Source organism: Malaclemys terrapin, chromosome 8 (assembly GCF_027887155.1).
Source record: "Malaclemys terrapin pileata isolate rMalTer1 chromosome 8, rMalTer1.hap1, whole genome shotgun sequence".
NCBI lineage: Eukaryota > Metazoa > Chordata > Testudines > Emydidae > Malaclemys > Malaclemys terrapin.
The window spans coordinates 31,354,898-31,370,046 of NC_071512.1; the positions used below are offsets into that span (position 1 = coordinate 31,354,898).

A 15,149-nucleotide genomic window follows, 5' to 3' on the forward strand; every position below is an offset into this window, starting at 1 on the left:
TTGGGCGGGGGGGGGGGGGGGGGGCGAGGAAAGGGGGCAATTTTTAGAGGACATAGGGGCGGCAAATTTGTTAATCCACCACTGTGTACATAGTTCCAGTAATTATGTAGGTAAAGTTGTTACAGAAGGATGCATTTAGATGTCTGGCCTCAACTTTTGGAAAATCGGACCCCCAAATGTGCATTATGCTCTTTTTCAGCAAACTTGAATGCTGAATTTTTAACCTACTTTCTGTAAAACAAAAACCATTCAACCCCCCCAGGAAATTGACTGATGCATGAAAACAAACAAAACAAAAAAACACCTCCAAAAAATCTTTGAATAGTTCTCATGCAATCCCTGGGAGCCCACATATCTGTTTTATTTGATATCTAACTCATGGTAATCCATGGTATATAAACTCAGACAACATATCTCTTCTCTAGAACTCTGACCACTGAACATGGTACATTTTAAGAATAAAAAATACAGACTGAGAAGGCAGAGTGTGGGGAAAAGAAACTTTAGCTTGTTTTTTTGTGGACCATTATATGTTTGTTTTGTATTGCCAAGCAGAAAGTACAGAAACATATTGACTGACTTTCACCATGATGATAATCAGAACTCCACCAGTCAACATAAGGGAAGGCCAGAGGAAAGCGAAGAAAAGGCCCTTTGGAGGATATAGCCTTATTAAAATGACACTTGTCTTTCTTCGTTCTGGGTCGTAATAACAAGGGAAAGTCTGATGCTTTCGGAAATTTTCTGCGGCAGTTTCTATTAGCGTTTTAACTTCTTTGTCGTTCTTCAAGTCTCGTGGAATATAGGAGCACTAAAATGAGAAATCAAGATACTTGTTAGAGCAATTGTTCTACTGCAGGATGTGCAGTGATGCGAGACCTTTCATAAAACATCACTTAACTAGTTCAAATAAAAGATTACGTGCACATATGAGAGTATCTCTAAATACTGTCTTGCCGTTATCTTGTCCATCCCCCACCTATTTGTTGTTGTCTCGTGTCATACACTGAGCCCCCAGTCCTGCAAAGGGTTACACACACATGTAACTTGATGCATGTGAATAGCGATTTGGAGTTGGGATGGAATTTCCCCCAAGGTCAGATTGGCAGGGACCTTTTTTTTTTTTTTTTTTGCTTTATTCTGAAGCATGGGATGTGGGTTGCCTGGTAGGATCATCTGGACATATCTCACCTAATCAACTCTCTACCATTGCAGGGGCATTGGGCATTGGGAACACCTCAGTCCCTCCTGTTGTCTGCCTACAGCACACAAATAGTTCAGTGTCCTGAGGACTGAGAGGCTTTCATCTAACTAAAGACAGTGGGTTCAATATGAGGGGTATCTGGGTGAAATTTAGTGGCCTGTGGAGGTCAGACTAATGATCTGTTCTAAAGGTCTATTCTGGCCTCAAGCTCTATGATTCTATGAAAAAGTTTTATTGGAGCCAATGGGACAGCTCCTGCTCTTGGAGTGAAGCCCATGCATAATTTTTTACAAAGCTCAGGGCCTTATATTTTAAACATAGAGACAAGGGCTGTACTTTTTCTCTGAGTACACAGCACCTAGCTCTATGGGCCCTGACTGGGGTTTCTGTCACTACCACAGTACAAATACATTAGTTGTACAGAAATTCCTAAATGGGCTGGGCTGGAAGGGAGCAGAGACAGTGGAACAAAGATATTTCACTGCTGATAGTGCTTTCACAGTCATGAGTTAGTCTACCACTGCTGCCATGGAGCACCTATCTTGCGGTCCTGGAGTAGGCTAAATTCCAATTATCCAAGAGTGTACGGCCAGTATTTGAGTTACTTCAGCGTGAGCTTCTCTCTGTAATTAGCGAAAGATGATGACCTACTTTTCCACTGGGGGAGAGAGTATTTTTAATTGGTTACACTATGAAAAAACTTTGTTGCTCTCTAGTGCAGGAAATAGGTAGTGATCAATGTTATTTTATCTGTATTAATGTAGCACCTCTGGGTTCTAGATGTGATTTAGTACCCCATTATGATAGGTACTAAATGCGCACACACCCGGTGAAGGATAGTTCCTGTACTGCAGAGCTTGCAGTCTAACTAGGTGAGACAGAAAAGAGCTGAGAGGGGAAATGATGTCAGAGAGGTGCATTTGCTTTCTCATTATAACACAGGAGTTCAGTGACAGAGTAGGGAGCAGAGCCCCATTCTTCTGAGCGTCAATCCATGTTCCTATCCATTGGGCTCACACTGCCTTTCAGAGTAAAGGTGTTGCTGGATTCTTAATTCAGTTGTCTGCTGAAAGCCATTCTTTAGCCTCTGTAACTGGCTAACTTAATGGACAAGGGGAGAAAGCAGAGATCAGCTATCCAGTTGTACCTTCCTCATGGACAAGCAGGGGGCTTTCAAATGTAATTGAGGTCTGGTCTATACTACCCGCCTGAATCGGCGGGTAGAAATCGACCTCTCGGGGATCGATTTATCGCGTCCCGTCGGGACGCGACAATCGATCCCCGAATCGGCGCTCTAACTCCACCAGCGGAGGTGGTAGTAAGCGCCGCCGACAAAAAGCAGCAGAAGTCGATTTTGCCACCGTCCTCACAACGGGGTAAGTCGGCTGCAATACGTCGAATTCAGCTACGCTATTCACGTAGCTGAATTTGCGTATCTTAAATCGACTCCCCGCTGTAGTGTAGATGTACCCTGAGAGTCTATTTAAAGAGGCATAAAATTCATTCATTGCTCTTAGAAGACAGCTTGGCAAAAACTGTGCTGACAGGCTTAATTTATTGAAGAAATTTATACTTCCGTTCAGGTTCACAATGTTTATTGCACCATTTCATTAGCACCTATTAAAGTGGGTTGGCTAAAATAAGAGTCCTTTACCCAAATCCCAGCTATTAGTTTGGAATGCTGACATTAAATTGCTGGAAATGCTATTTATTTCGGAGCATTAATCCGCAGGCCATTTTGAAGTTCTCGCAGTACTACTTTTTTCCATTTCTGTCATCTTTTTTCACCTTTTGAGCAGATAGTGTTTGTTGATCAGTTTAACCTAATCTGGCAGTAATTTTAAAATTTCAGCTGTAGAAATGCAGAAGCTTTATCCCAAAACCGATAACCTAAACAAATATAATGTAAACAAAATCAGATTTTTTTCCCCAAGCCAACAGTGACTACAAGACATTGAAAACCTGAAAGAAAATCCTCTATGTGCAAAAATAAAATTGACCCCATAAAACAATAATATTTATCTCACTGCAAATGAGATGTTTCAGGACTGCCCTTTGATAGAGCAAGGCCTGAAGAGGAATTCCAAGTTCATGTAGACAGGCTGAAACTAACCCCTGTGCAGAGATTCACCTTAAAGTATATGTACCATTAAAGGTCCAGGTAATTCTCATAATAGGGCTTAACTGGGGTTTCTCTGGTGCATAAGGACTTGTTCTGGCCTCCTACAGAGGGATGAGTATCACTCACTATGCTGAATATTGGACCCTAAGAGTCAACTGCTGCCCTTGAACTTGCTTTCACAGCCTGCCTTATGGAAAGGAGAGTATTCAGTGCACTGTCTCTAAATGTCTGAGATTCCCTATAGTTGGAGTTTCACAGGGAGCAGAGAAATTTTTTCCCCAAAGCTAAAGGTTTTGTATGTTTACTTAATTTTTAATCTTGACATCTTAAATCCACCTCAAATCTGTGAAAAACATTTTAATATAAAAGCTAAATTGGCCACATTTTCAAGGAAGCGTTGACCAAGCCTCTACATTTAAACACTTTTTTTCTTCTTGCTATCACTTGTGTGCGCAGCCCCTGTAATTGTGCCTGCGAGTAGCAATTCTGTACAACGAGATACTACGTGTAGCTTTTCTACAACACTGATCTTAGAATTGCCATATGTTTGAACTATATAGGAATATAGACCTTGTATTTGCAAAGCTTGCAACAGCCTTTGAAGATTGACCCTCCACATTTCTAAGCTCCAAACTATCTGCATGTTTAAATCCCATAGTGCTTCATAATGTTTAATATATATTCTTCAGTCTTGAAGTGGACTTTGAAGTGATGATTGACCCAAGCTGCTAAATTCAGATATGGAATTTCCCAAACTCTTCGAAGGGTCAAGGGCACCTGGCATTTTGGTTTCGGTCCTTCTCTTATTTTGATGATATGCCAAGGAAATAAAAATCTCCTAAACTAATCCTTACTGTTTTTTCTTATGTGCACTCTGTAGTAGTTCTGTGCTTTTAACATTCAAAACTCACTCTACTCACAACACTCTATTTCTCACTCAAAAGCAAGTACAAGACAGCATAATGGACTGAAGGCATATCTACAGCAATCCTACACTTTCTCCCCACATCTCACTTTCAACCATTCTGCAATGTATGAAATGTCAGTCTTTCCATGAAACTGGCAGTTCATTCACATACCGTACATTCAGACCCAGGCATTCTCACACACACACATTTTTTGCTTCCTATCTTATTCTCTGATGGAATTGTTTATTCCCTCTTAAAGCTAGCTTGCTGAGTGAGATTATGAATTTTAACTTCACATGCAAGAAAAATTTCAGTGAATGTTCAGGAATTCGCTGCAGGGTGATATTTTGCTGTTTCTATGGTTGAAAATGTTTCCCTCCCCTTCATTGAAAATGGTGTAATTCTGGAGGTTTGGTTCAACTTGCTATAAAGATGGGGACAAATTGCAGAATTCAGGTCTATATTCTGGTTTGGGTTTTGAACATCCTAAAGTTCAGGAATGCTTGGATCTGAACATTTTGGTTTGCACCTGCCCCTTGAGAGGCGAGAGCTTGTTTTTGCGAAAAAAGCAGCCACTGAAATCTTCCCCATATTCAGGAACCAACTTCAACCCTCATCATCTTAGCTGTTCTGAAATGGTTTCTTCACTTCCAGTGGCAGGCTGGGGGTCCATGATAAAACACTATAAGAGTTGATTCCAGGCAGGTGCACAAGTGGAGGTATTGGAAATGACATGAGGACATGTTTTTTTGACTGCCATCCCAGGTTTGATCTGCCAAGATATTCAAGACTTTGGACACTCCCTTGAAGTGAAGCTGAACTCCCAGCTGTCATGGTTCCCATTGCCCTTACTGGAATGGAGCTCCACCACAATACATGGTGCAACCTCTGCACAGGTTTTGTTTCAGTAATACTCCCATCTATTCAAGGGTATTTCCAAGCCCAAGTTTCTGTTGTGACAGTGGGTAGAAACAGTTGCAGATTACACCAAGAACAAACCCAGCTGCTGGATTGGGTGCCCACATTCCCAGTTTATTGGCTTCTACCTGACGTGTACCAAACTCACTGGTGTTTCACGTTCCCAAAGGCTCTGGGACTCCACCTTTTCCTCCTTCTACCTCCCACCTTATTTTCTGCACTCCCCAAATGGCTCTGTGTTTTTAATCAGGGCCACATTTAACCTCAACCTACCCCAGGGTTATTCAACAAACGCTTGGGCAAACCACATATGTTGATCTATTCCTCTGAATTGTGCTTTAGCTTGCAGAGATGTATGTATATTTTATGCTTATAAATGTTTAATAGTTATTTTTGGTTGATGTAATTACTTCTCAAATATTACCTTAAATATGTCTGATACCGCATTTATAATACATGCTAGAGATGTCCTCACTCTGAATTTTTTAACATTTGCCTTGGTCTAAGCATAAGCATTGCCATGAAAAAAGACTAACAAGTCTTTGCTCTACTTTCAGTTAATTCACTAGTGCTTTGCTTGGTTATAAAAATAACCTGCTGAACCACATGTGACAAATATGGACAGGGATTCTGATGAATACATTTAAATCCCAGTACCTTGGGATTTCTTTCCTGTGTTTCTTCATTATGATAGAGCATAACCTCTTGTCCTGAGAAGTTCAAATCAACCAACACCTCTAGACAAGGATACTGGAAAATGTTTTCGTCACCTGCACCATTGTTGAACGAGCATTGGACTTTGTCCTTGATGTTGGTTTTGAGCAGTTTGCATGTAGTTTCTTTGGTCCAAACGCTATAAAACAAATCATACTGCTTTTAAATGCTTTGTTTACAGCTTTTTCACAGCGTGACTCTAAGTGTTGTTGACAAATTTTCCACCATGGTGTTGTTTCATGTGTCATTAAGCCGTCAACAATGTGGTGGACTGCGGATGTGGATGGAGTGTGTATGCAAGTGCTCTGACCCAAACCTAAACAGACAGATAGCATGGGTTGGGGTTAGAGGCACTGCAGGGAAGATATGGATTTTTACTCTCGCATTAGCCATTCATTAGATGGATTTAGAGGTAGATTTTAACTCCCATGCTTGGATGTGTTGGAAGTTGGCACCCCCAAAAGAACAACAGAAAAATTAGGGCGGGTTTGTGTGAATTCTAATATTTGTTGGTAAATATTTTAAATGTGGATGCATGTGTTTTTATCTATGAACTTGTAGAGACCTGAATGAAAATTTGACCTATGTTCTGAAATATAGTTTAGCATATTAGAGCTTTAGATCAGAGGTGGGCAAACTTTTTGGCTTGAGGACCACATCTGGATATGAAAATTGTATGGCGGGCCATGAATGCTCACGAAATTCGGGGTTGGGATGCGGGAGGGGGTGAGACCAGAAATGAGGAGTTCAGGATGTGGGAGAGGGCCCCGGACTAGGGCAGGGGATTGGGGTGCGAGGGGGGGTGAAGGCTCCAGCTGGGGGTGTGAGCTCTGGGATGGGGCTGGGGATGAGGGATTTGGGGTGCAGGAGGGTGCTCTGAGCTGGGACCAAGGGGCTCAGAGAGCAGGAGGGGGATCAGGGCTAGGGCAACCTTTGACTAATGTTGGGCACAGGAGGGGATCAGGGGGTGCAGGCTCTGGGCGGTGCTTACCTCAAGCAGCTTCCAGAAGCAGCGGCATGTCCCCACTTTGGCTCCTATGTGGAAGCGCTGCCAGGTGGCTCTGTGTGCTGCCCCATCCGCAGGTGCTGCCCCTGCAGCTCCCATTGGCCGCAGTTCCTGGCCAGTGGGAGCTGGAGGGGCAGCGCTTGGGGCGGGGGCAGCATGTGGAGTCCCCTGGCTAGGAGGACGCGTAGGAGCTGGAATGGGGACATGCTGCTGCTTCTGGGAGCCACGCCATGTGTGGAGTAGGACAAGCCCCAGACCCCGCTCCTCGGCAGGAGCTCGAGGGCCAGATTAAAACATCTGAAGGGCTGGATGTGGCCCCCAGGCTGTAGTTTGCCCACCCCTGCTTTAGATGCTTCAGAAAAATAAAAAACCTTTGACTAATGTTGTCTGGTAACCAGGGCCGATGAGAGGGGGGAGAAGCCGGTACAAATTACTGGGGCCCGGTGGTCCGGAAGGAGGCCCGGGGCCCGGTTCCCCTCCCCCCCCCATTGGCCCTATTTAGCCGGTCCACCCTTGCTGGGGGGCCCAAAAAAATTCTAGGCCCAGCTTCCCCCCTCTCTCGTTAGCCCTGTTTAGCCAGTCCGCTCTTGCCCGAAAAAATTTTTTCATCGGGGCCCAAACCCACTTTCGGCGGCCCTGCTGGTAACTCTCAAATCCTATATTTACTGGGGGTTTTCACTTCTTTGTCTTTCTATTAAAAGGGTCATTTGCATGATTGAATACACAGGAACTTTGCACGAGGCTTTCAGCAGCTTTTTTACTAAGCATATCACTGAATGTTAACAGCTGTGGCAAGCTAGGAACTTCATGGCTATCATTATGCTGCACGCTGTGGCCACTCAGATCTTCACGGTGACAGCAAGGATAAAACTTTATCAGCTTGATCCAAAAGCCCAAGCCCCCTATACTGGGTGCTAAAAGAGGATCCTAGCAACAGAGGACTTGTGTGTATGTGTATCTATGGATATAAATCTACTTACACAGAGAAATCTGTCCATTAAAAAACAAAAATACACATGCTTACTGATATGATAGATATCAAATTAGGAATTGAACTGGGGACCTCTAGACCCGAGCAGGGACTGCAACGAGCTTGTATCCTTTGCAGATTGATTGTGCATTTTTCCATGGTATGTGTTTGGGAAGAGAACCTGTAATTAGCTCTGATGGGTGGGCTATAGTAGTTCATTACAAAATGTTTCCAGTCGTTAAAGAGTTAAAGCTCAGGGCTGTGGACCTGGCTTATTTGCCAAAGGTCATACATTCTTGCTAGGGCTAGTTTGAATATTTTCATCTAAACTTTTTTTTTTAAAGGAAATATGGCTTTTGGATACCACACAACTATTGTTTCTATTTTTGTTGAAGATTTGCAGCGTTTTTCATTAAACTGAAAAATGTTTGTTTTCAAAACCCAATGCAAAAATGTTCTCAGTGAAAACCCTGAAAAAATCCGTGAGAAACATTGACCAAAATAAAAGGTTTTTTTTCATTTTTTTCCCTAAACTTTTCACAGAAAATTAAAATGCATTTCTGGACCCGCTGTGATTCTAATCCTGAAAGGATGTCTTGCTGTGTCAGGTGCTTCCCCATAACTTTATTAACTATTCATGATTAACAGCTTCCCTCTCCACTTCATGCTATCTAAAATTAGCTTGTAAGCTCTTTACGGCAGTATCCTTTGATTTGTTCTGTAAAGCACCTAAGGCACTTTTGGACTCCACAAAAATAATAGCCAACAACAGAAAAACACAGGCTGATGTTTATAACAAAAAAAAAAAAAAAAAAAACAGAAGTTACCTGTTCATGTAGGATGGCATAATTGTGATCCCAATAAAAAAGTACATCATCACTGAGCATGCAACCATTCCTAGTCCCAGGCATAATGCCCTGGTCTCCCCTCGCTTCTGTGAGGTCACCAATTTTTTTCCCAACATGATTTAGTGTTATGGATTCTGAAATTTCTCGTTCTGAAGTGAAACATAAAAACAGGAGAAAATGCAACCAGAATCATCATAGATTTAGTATTAATTTAATATAAACTCTTAAGAGGCTTTGATTCAAGATATTGCAAATCGTGAGGGGTTTAGTGAAACCTGATCCATTACATTCTTATTCTCATTAAAATTTAGAAGGCAGTCAAGTAAGTCCAGTAAAAGAAAATACTGACTCCAATTTTTTTTAAAAAAGGCTCCAGAGGTGATTCCAGCAATTACAAGCCAATAAGCCTAACTTTAGTACCAGGCAAATTGGTTGAGACTGTAGTAAAGAACAGAATTATCAGACACATAGATGAACACGGTTTGTTGGGGAAGAGTCGAGATGATTTTTGTACAGGGAAATCATGCCTCACAATCTACTAGAATGCTTTGAGGGGGGTCAACAAGCATGTGGACAAGGATGATCCAGTGGATATAGTGTACTTAGATTTTTGAGAGAGCCTTTCACAAGTTCCCTCACCAAAAGCTCTTACGCAAAGTAAGCTGTCCTGGTATAAGAGGGACGGTCCTCTCATGGATCAGTAATTGGGTTAAAAGATAGGAAACGAAGGGTAGGAATAAATGATCAGTTTTCAGAAAGCAGAGATGTAAATAGTTGTCTCCCACAGGTCTCTATTGGGACCAGTACTCTTCAATATATTCATAAATGATCTGGAAAAATGGGGAAACAGTGAGGTGGAAAAATTTGCAGATGATACAAAACTACTCAAGATAGTTAAGTCCCAGGCAGACTGTGAAGAGTTGCAAAGTGATCTCACAAATCTGGGTGACTGAGCAACAAAATGGCAGATGAAATTCAGTGTTGATAAATGCGAAGTAATGCACATTGGAAAACATAATCCCAACTATACATACAAAACAATAGAATCTAAATTAGCTGTTACCACTCAAGAAAGATCTTGGAGTCATTGTGGATAGTTCTCTGAAAACATCCACAGCAGCAGTCAAAAAAGCGAACAGAATGTTGGGAATCACTAAGAAAGGGATAGATAATAAGACAGGAAATATCATATTGCTTCTATATAAATCCATGGTATGCCCATATCTTGAATACTGCATGCAGATCTGGTCATCCCATCTCAAAAAAGATATATTGGAACTGGAAAAGGGACAGAAAAGGGCAAAAAAAATCATATGGGGGTATGGAACAGCTTCCATATGGAGAGAGTAATAAGACTGGGACTGTTCAGCTTGGAAAAGAGATGACAGGGGGAGGGGGGGATATGATTGAGGTCTATAAAATCATGAGGGGTGTGGAGAAAGCAAATAAGGAAGTGTTATTTACCCCCTCTCAGAACACAAAAACTAGGGGTCACCAAATGAAATTAATAGGCAGCAGGTTTAAAACAAACAAAAGGAAGTATTTCTTCACACAACGCAGAGTCAACCTGTGGAACTCTTTGCCAGAGGATGTTGTGAAGGCCAAGACTGTAACAGGATTCAAAAAACTAGATACATTCATGGAGGATAGGTCCATCAATGGCTATTAGCCAGGATGGTCAGGAATGCAAAACAATGCTCTGAAGTGTCCCTAGTCTCAGTTTGCTGGAAGCTGGGAATGGGATGGATCACTTGATTACCTGTTCTGTTCATTCCCTCTGAAGTATGTGGCATTGGCCACTGTTGGAAGACAGGTTACTTGGCTAGATGGACCATTGGTTTGACCCAGTATGGCTGTTCTTATGTATTGTACTGTGTGAAATACCCAGTTTGACAAATTCAGTGTTACAGGGGGTCATGGACTATGTTCCCTCTAAGCTGTACAGTTGGACGTCCGCCCAGGAGTGATTCAAGTGCCAGCAACGTGTGTTAAGGTGCCCCGACCCCTGCTGCCTTGCAGCCACGTTGCTCCTGCCCTCTGCCTTGGAGCCCTTGCTGCTCCTGGGACCCTCCTGCTGGTTGTGCAGAGCAGGGGGAGGGCTATGCTGATGTCCGGGTGTCCCCCTCCCCCTGTACTCTATCTCTGCAGAGCAGGGGAGAGGGGACAGGGCTCAGGACTCGGAGCAGGAGAGGGTCTGAGGTCTGAAGGAGCCTTCTGGGCGGTGAGTGAGTGCCTTAAAGAAACAGCACAAGGTCTCTCAGAGACTTCCCCAGGAGCCAGCACACACAATCTCTCTCTCTCTCCACCCCTGCCCACATACCCCACCTTGCAGAGCGGGGGAGGGGAGACAGGGCTCAGAAGCAGCAGAGCTTTCAGTGAGAGTGCCTTAAAGAGACAGCACATGCTGTCTCTTAGAAACTTCCCCAGCAGCCAGCACACACCCTGTTTCTGTGACTCACTCACTCACCTCCCAACACATACTTGTATTATTGTTGTTGTTACTTCTTTGTACTTCCTGCAATGCACATATATTCTGGGTAATTTTATTCTTTCAAAGTGCTGTTATTTTAGTTTTTTGACTGGTCTATGCATTTCATAATTTTTATTTCTCTCTTACACTTAAATTTAATTATTTCAGAAGTGAGTTCTAAAATGCAGGGTTTTGGAGCGGAGCCCGGAGCTGGAGCCCGGAGCAGCTCCGGAGCAGTGGAGCTGCAGGTTTTTTCCTGGAGCTGGAGCGGAGCCGGAGCACAGCTCCAAAGCCCTGCTAAAATACCTAAGCTGTCCTGGTTGGAGTAATTATCCCTAGGGGTAACTTTTAAATATATATATTATATCTAGTTTTTTTTATTATTATTATTTCTACTGGTAGCACACATCTGCACATTGCCTCAATACACATAACAAAATTTATTCTGCACATGGATGGAAAAAATTAGAGGGAACATTGGTCATGGAGGGTGTATGTGGATATATATTCTAGGGTTGTATGAACTATTGGCAACAAAATGTGGAAACTTCAGAAAGAATCCATGGTAATACAAATAGTAATGATGATGGTGGTGGTGGTAATGCTACAAATAAGCAGTTAAGATTGGGATCTTATTCTAAACAAGAAAATAAATCTAAACCATGAAGAATGCAGTGAAGATTAATATTGATTATTAGGAATAATGGTGAGGTAGGAATAGCATCATGATGGTCAAGGAGAAGGGATTCTGCTAGGGCCAGGTAGTAACCATGGTTCTATTTAGTATTTGTGTCAAAGCACATTCACCGCTTAAATACAGTTGCCTGGTTTAGTTATTTGGTACAGTAACTTGCAAACCGTGAAGCCGGTAGCGCTCCAGCAAAAGACGCTCGGGGGACCCCGAGTGCGAGTGGCTGCAGCAAAACTAACAACTTGCACCGAGATGATGTCACAGCGGGCGACCCCCCCCCCCAAAATTCGGAGAGCCTTAATATAGTTGAAATACACTGAACTGCAGATTTTTGGATTGACAGAATGGAAAAAATAGTAGCTATTTTGCTAAAAATTAAGGACAGCTGTTAGTGTACAGCTGTCCTGTTCTGGCACTGCATTTCTGACTATACCACTGCCTCATTCGGTGACCCTGGGCAAGTCACTAAGGCCTGCTCTACACACAGATTTTGTGCCAGGATACCTATTTTGGTTAGGGGTATAGTGTTTTTTAAACCAATTTCGTTATCCCAGTACAACCCCAAGTGTGGATGTAATTCTATACTGGTACAAGCACTTTGATACCAAGTCCATGCCAGGAAGTTGTCCCACTTTCATTATACTGGTACTGTTAAAATGAGAGAATTTTCATGCACCACCAAGGCCTTACACTCGATCTGTTTCCACCTATTTATGATTTTCCACTTACCGCTTTGTGATGCTCACACTGAAGGAGCTCTACAAGCATAAAGTATTTTTATGGCTGTGTATCACGAGTGGGGTGTGTGGCTAGGAGCCTGACCTTTGCCTCGCCTCACAAGATATGAAGGTGCAAGACCTGGGTAACGTTTTCCCCTGGGTCATGGTTTACGGACAGGGCTAACAGGGCATGCAGCAGCCCGATTGATTTTCACCAGTTCCATTCAGGAAAATAAACGGAGACACGGGAGGGGGCGAAGGGGGGGATCCTGCCCCGCAGACACACCCCAACAACATCCTCCAGGCAGCTCAACCCGACTAGTGGCTCCTCTCATGCCCCTGGCTCGCCAGCCGCCCCGGCCCCCCAGCTTGCCCCGTGACTGGTGCCCAGGGCCGGGGGTGCAGCTCCAGCCCCAGGGGATGCAAATCTGGACAGTGCCGACTCCCCAACGAGCTGCCAGGTGGTACCGCAACGTGCTGGAGTCCACAACCCCCCCCTCCCCCTGAGGGCGCCACCCAGCCCAGCGCTGGCTGCAGAGTGGCGCCCAGAGACACCCCCCACCCAAAGGACCGGGACCCGCACCCCCCCTCCCCTGAAGGCTAGCCATCTATTTACTATCTAAAATGTTAACTCTTTAACAGCCATCTGGTTTTATAGCCCTTGGAGTACTCTTATTCTGGCCTGCATTAAAAAGAGAAGTGCCACTTTCCCTGGCCTCCTAGGAAGAGGGCTCCATTTAGTGACCTCAGAGAGATTATTGCCAGTTTATTGGTAATGCAGTCATGCATAGAATAAATAACAGGTAAATAAGGAGAGACAATCTGTATAGAATCATAGAGCCATACATTCAGGTAGTTTGGGGGGGGGCGGGGTGTTTAACTCTTGACAGCAAAGCTACAGGAGCCTGTACAGTCACCAGCATTTTGAAATGGAATTATGGACCCATAATTCAAAATTTGCTCTCTTGTTTTTAGTTTATAGATTTTTTTAAACCAGTTTGGATCCTCTTTCTTCCAGGTACTGGCATTTCGCCTCCTCTGACCTCCTGCCCTGCTCCCCACCTCATGTCTTGTGCAGCTTTATGTGGTGTGTCCTGGCTTGCGTATTTGGACTGATGTTCAAGATTTTGGACTGATGTTCAAATTTTCCTTTCCCTATTTTTGCATCTCCAAGCCCTCTTTTGCTTACTAGTCACTGTTAGGTGGTTTTGTCCATAATATTGAGAGTCACAGCAATCCCCATTCCTGAGAGACCCAATTATAACCCCTTGAAATCGAAAGTAAAAATATTACGAGAAAGCAAATGAAGTTTCTGATCCCATTCTGTGTATCTGGTATTTACAGTAAAGAGTGATTCTGAACCAAAGGAGAAAAGACATAAAGTTTTACATCTCACCACCATATAGGGCTCCAATCCAGAGACCTGGGTAGCTATACCACTACTAGTTTATATCACGTTTGACATACATGGGATGTAAATTTGATCATGTGATTAAAGCATTGTTCATATAACAAAACAAGACTGGAGGAAAAAGCTGGATATTTTTTATGTCAAAAACTGTAAAGTAGGAGTGAGATGTCAGAGAGTAACAATTGGCTCGCTTTGATTTCTAATGCTTAATATAATAATTTGAACAACTGTTCTTATTCAGTCTGGTATCTCTAATATATTTCTAGAGTACTTCTTCTGAACACTCCCTAATATGATACTGCACCCTATTTGGCCATTTGAGACTGGGATTTTAAAAAAGTCTGAGAGAGGTGCCCAGTTACCTTTAAGGCATCCAGATCCCTTAAACTCTTTGAAAAGCCCAGTCACAGTGCTCCTGAAGCTAAGGACATTTGCTAATGAGTACTGGCCCCGAAAGAGCAGCAGTTTCCCCACTTTGTGTTGTTTACAAGCTATTAGCATCATGCCTATTGAAATATTCAAGTAACTTTATGATGTATATCTGTGAGAGGAAAACTAGATAACGACTTCCCCTACCTTAAAAGTTAGCCGTGTGTCTAGAAGTGTTCCTGTATATTTATAAAAGCTGTTTCTTCTCAAAAGCCAAAGCTGTCCCAGACATTCCTAAGGCAAAACTTTCTCTCAGTGATACTTACGGTCACTGGCGAATGCTGCTCTTTCGGCGTCTTTAGCTCATGACATAGTTTCTGTTGTTTGACTGATCCTGGTAGGTGAAAACCTTTCCACACCAGTGATGAAACAGCAAAACCTAGAGTTAAAAACTTTCCTTTCCAGGACTCCTCTGGGTTTGTTTTGCTCTGGCTGAACTCTGAGCTTATTTCCTTATTATGAAGATTCCTATTACCATAAATGGTAAGGTATGAACGGATGCAGTCCTCTTAAGATTAATTGCTGAAAAGTAGAAAGCCACAATGTTCAGAGGCTTGACTCTCCTTTCCACTACAGCTCCTTTCCTTTCCTGTGCTCTGGAAGTGTGAAGGTAATTCAAAGCAGGTCTGCTTAAGTTCTCTTTACACTGCCAGGGCACTAGAAATTGACTTTAGTGTAAAAGAGAATCAGGCTTTGTGTTCAATCTAAAAGCAATGACCTGCTACCAATGACAATTAAA

At 43.0% G+C, this 15,149-nt stretch overlaps 1 protein-coding gene across 1 annotated transcript; it reads right to left on the bottom strand.

Annotated features, from left to right (window-relative positions):
* Window positions 1-340: 340 nt before the first annotated feature.
* KCNMB1 (potassium calcium-activated channel subfamily M regulatory beta subunit 1) lies at window positions 341-14,847 on the bottom strand. The gene is made up of 4 exons (XM_054037639.1): window positions 14,677-14,847; window positions 8,670-8,839; window positions 5,810-6,005; window positions 341-811 (listed from the first exon to the last, which is right to left on the bottom strand). The coding sequence occupies exons 2-4, from the start codon at window positions 8,804-8,806 to the stop codon at window positions 527-529; spliced, it is 618 nt and encodes a 205-aa protein (XP_053893614.1). The 5' UTR covers window positions 8,807-8,839; window positions 14,677-14,847; the 3' UTR covers window positions 341-526.
* Between the last annotated feature and the right edge of the window lie 302 nt (window positions 14,848-15,149).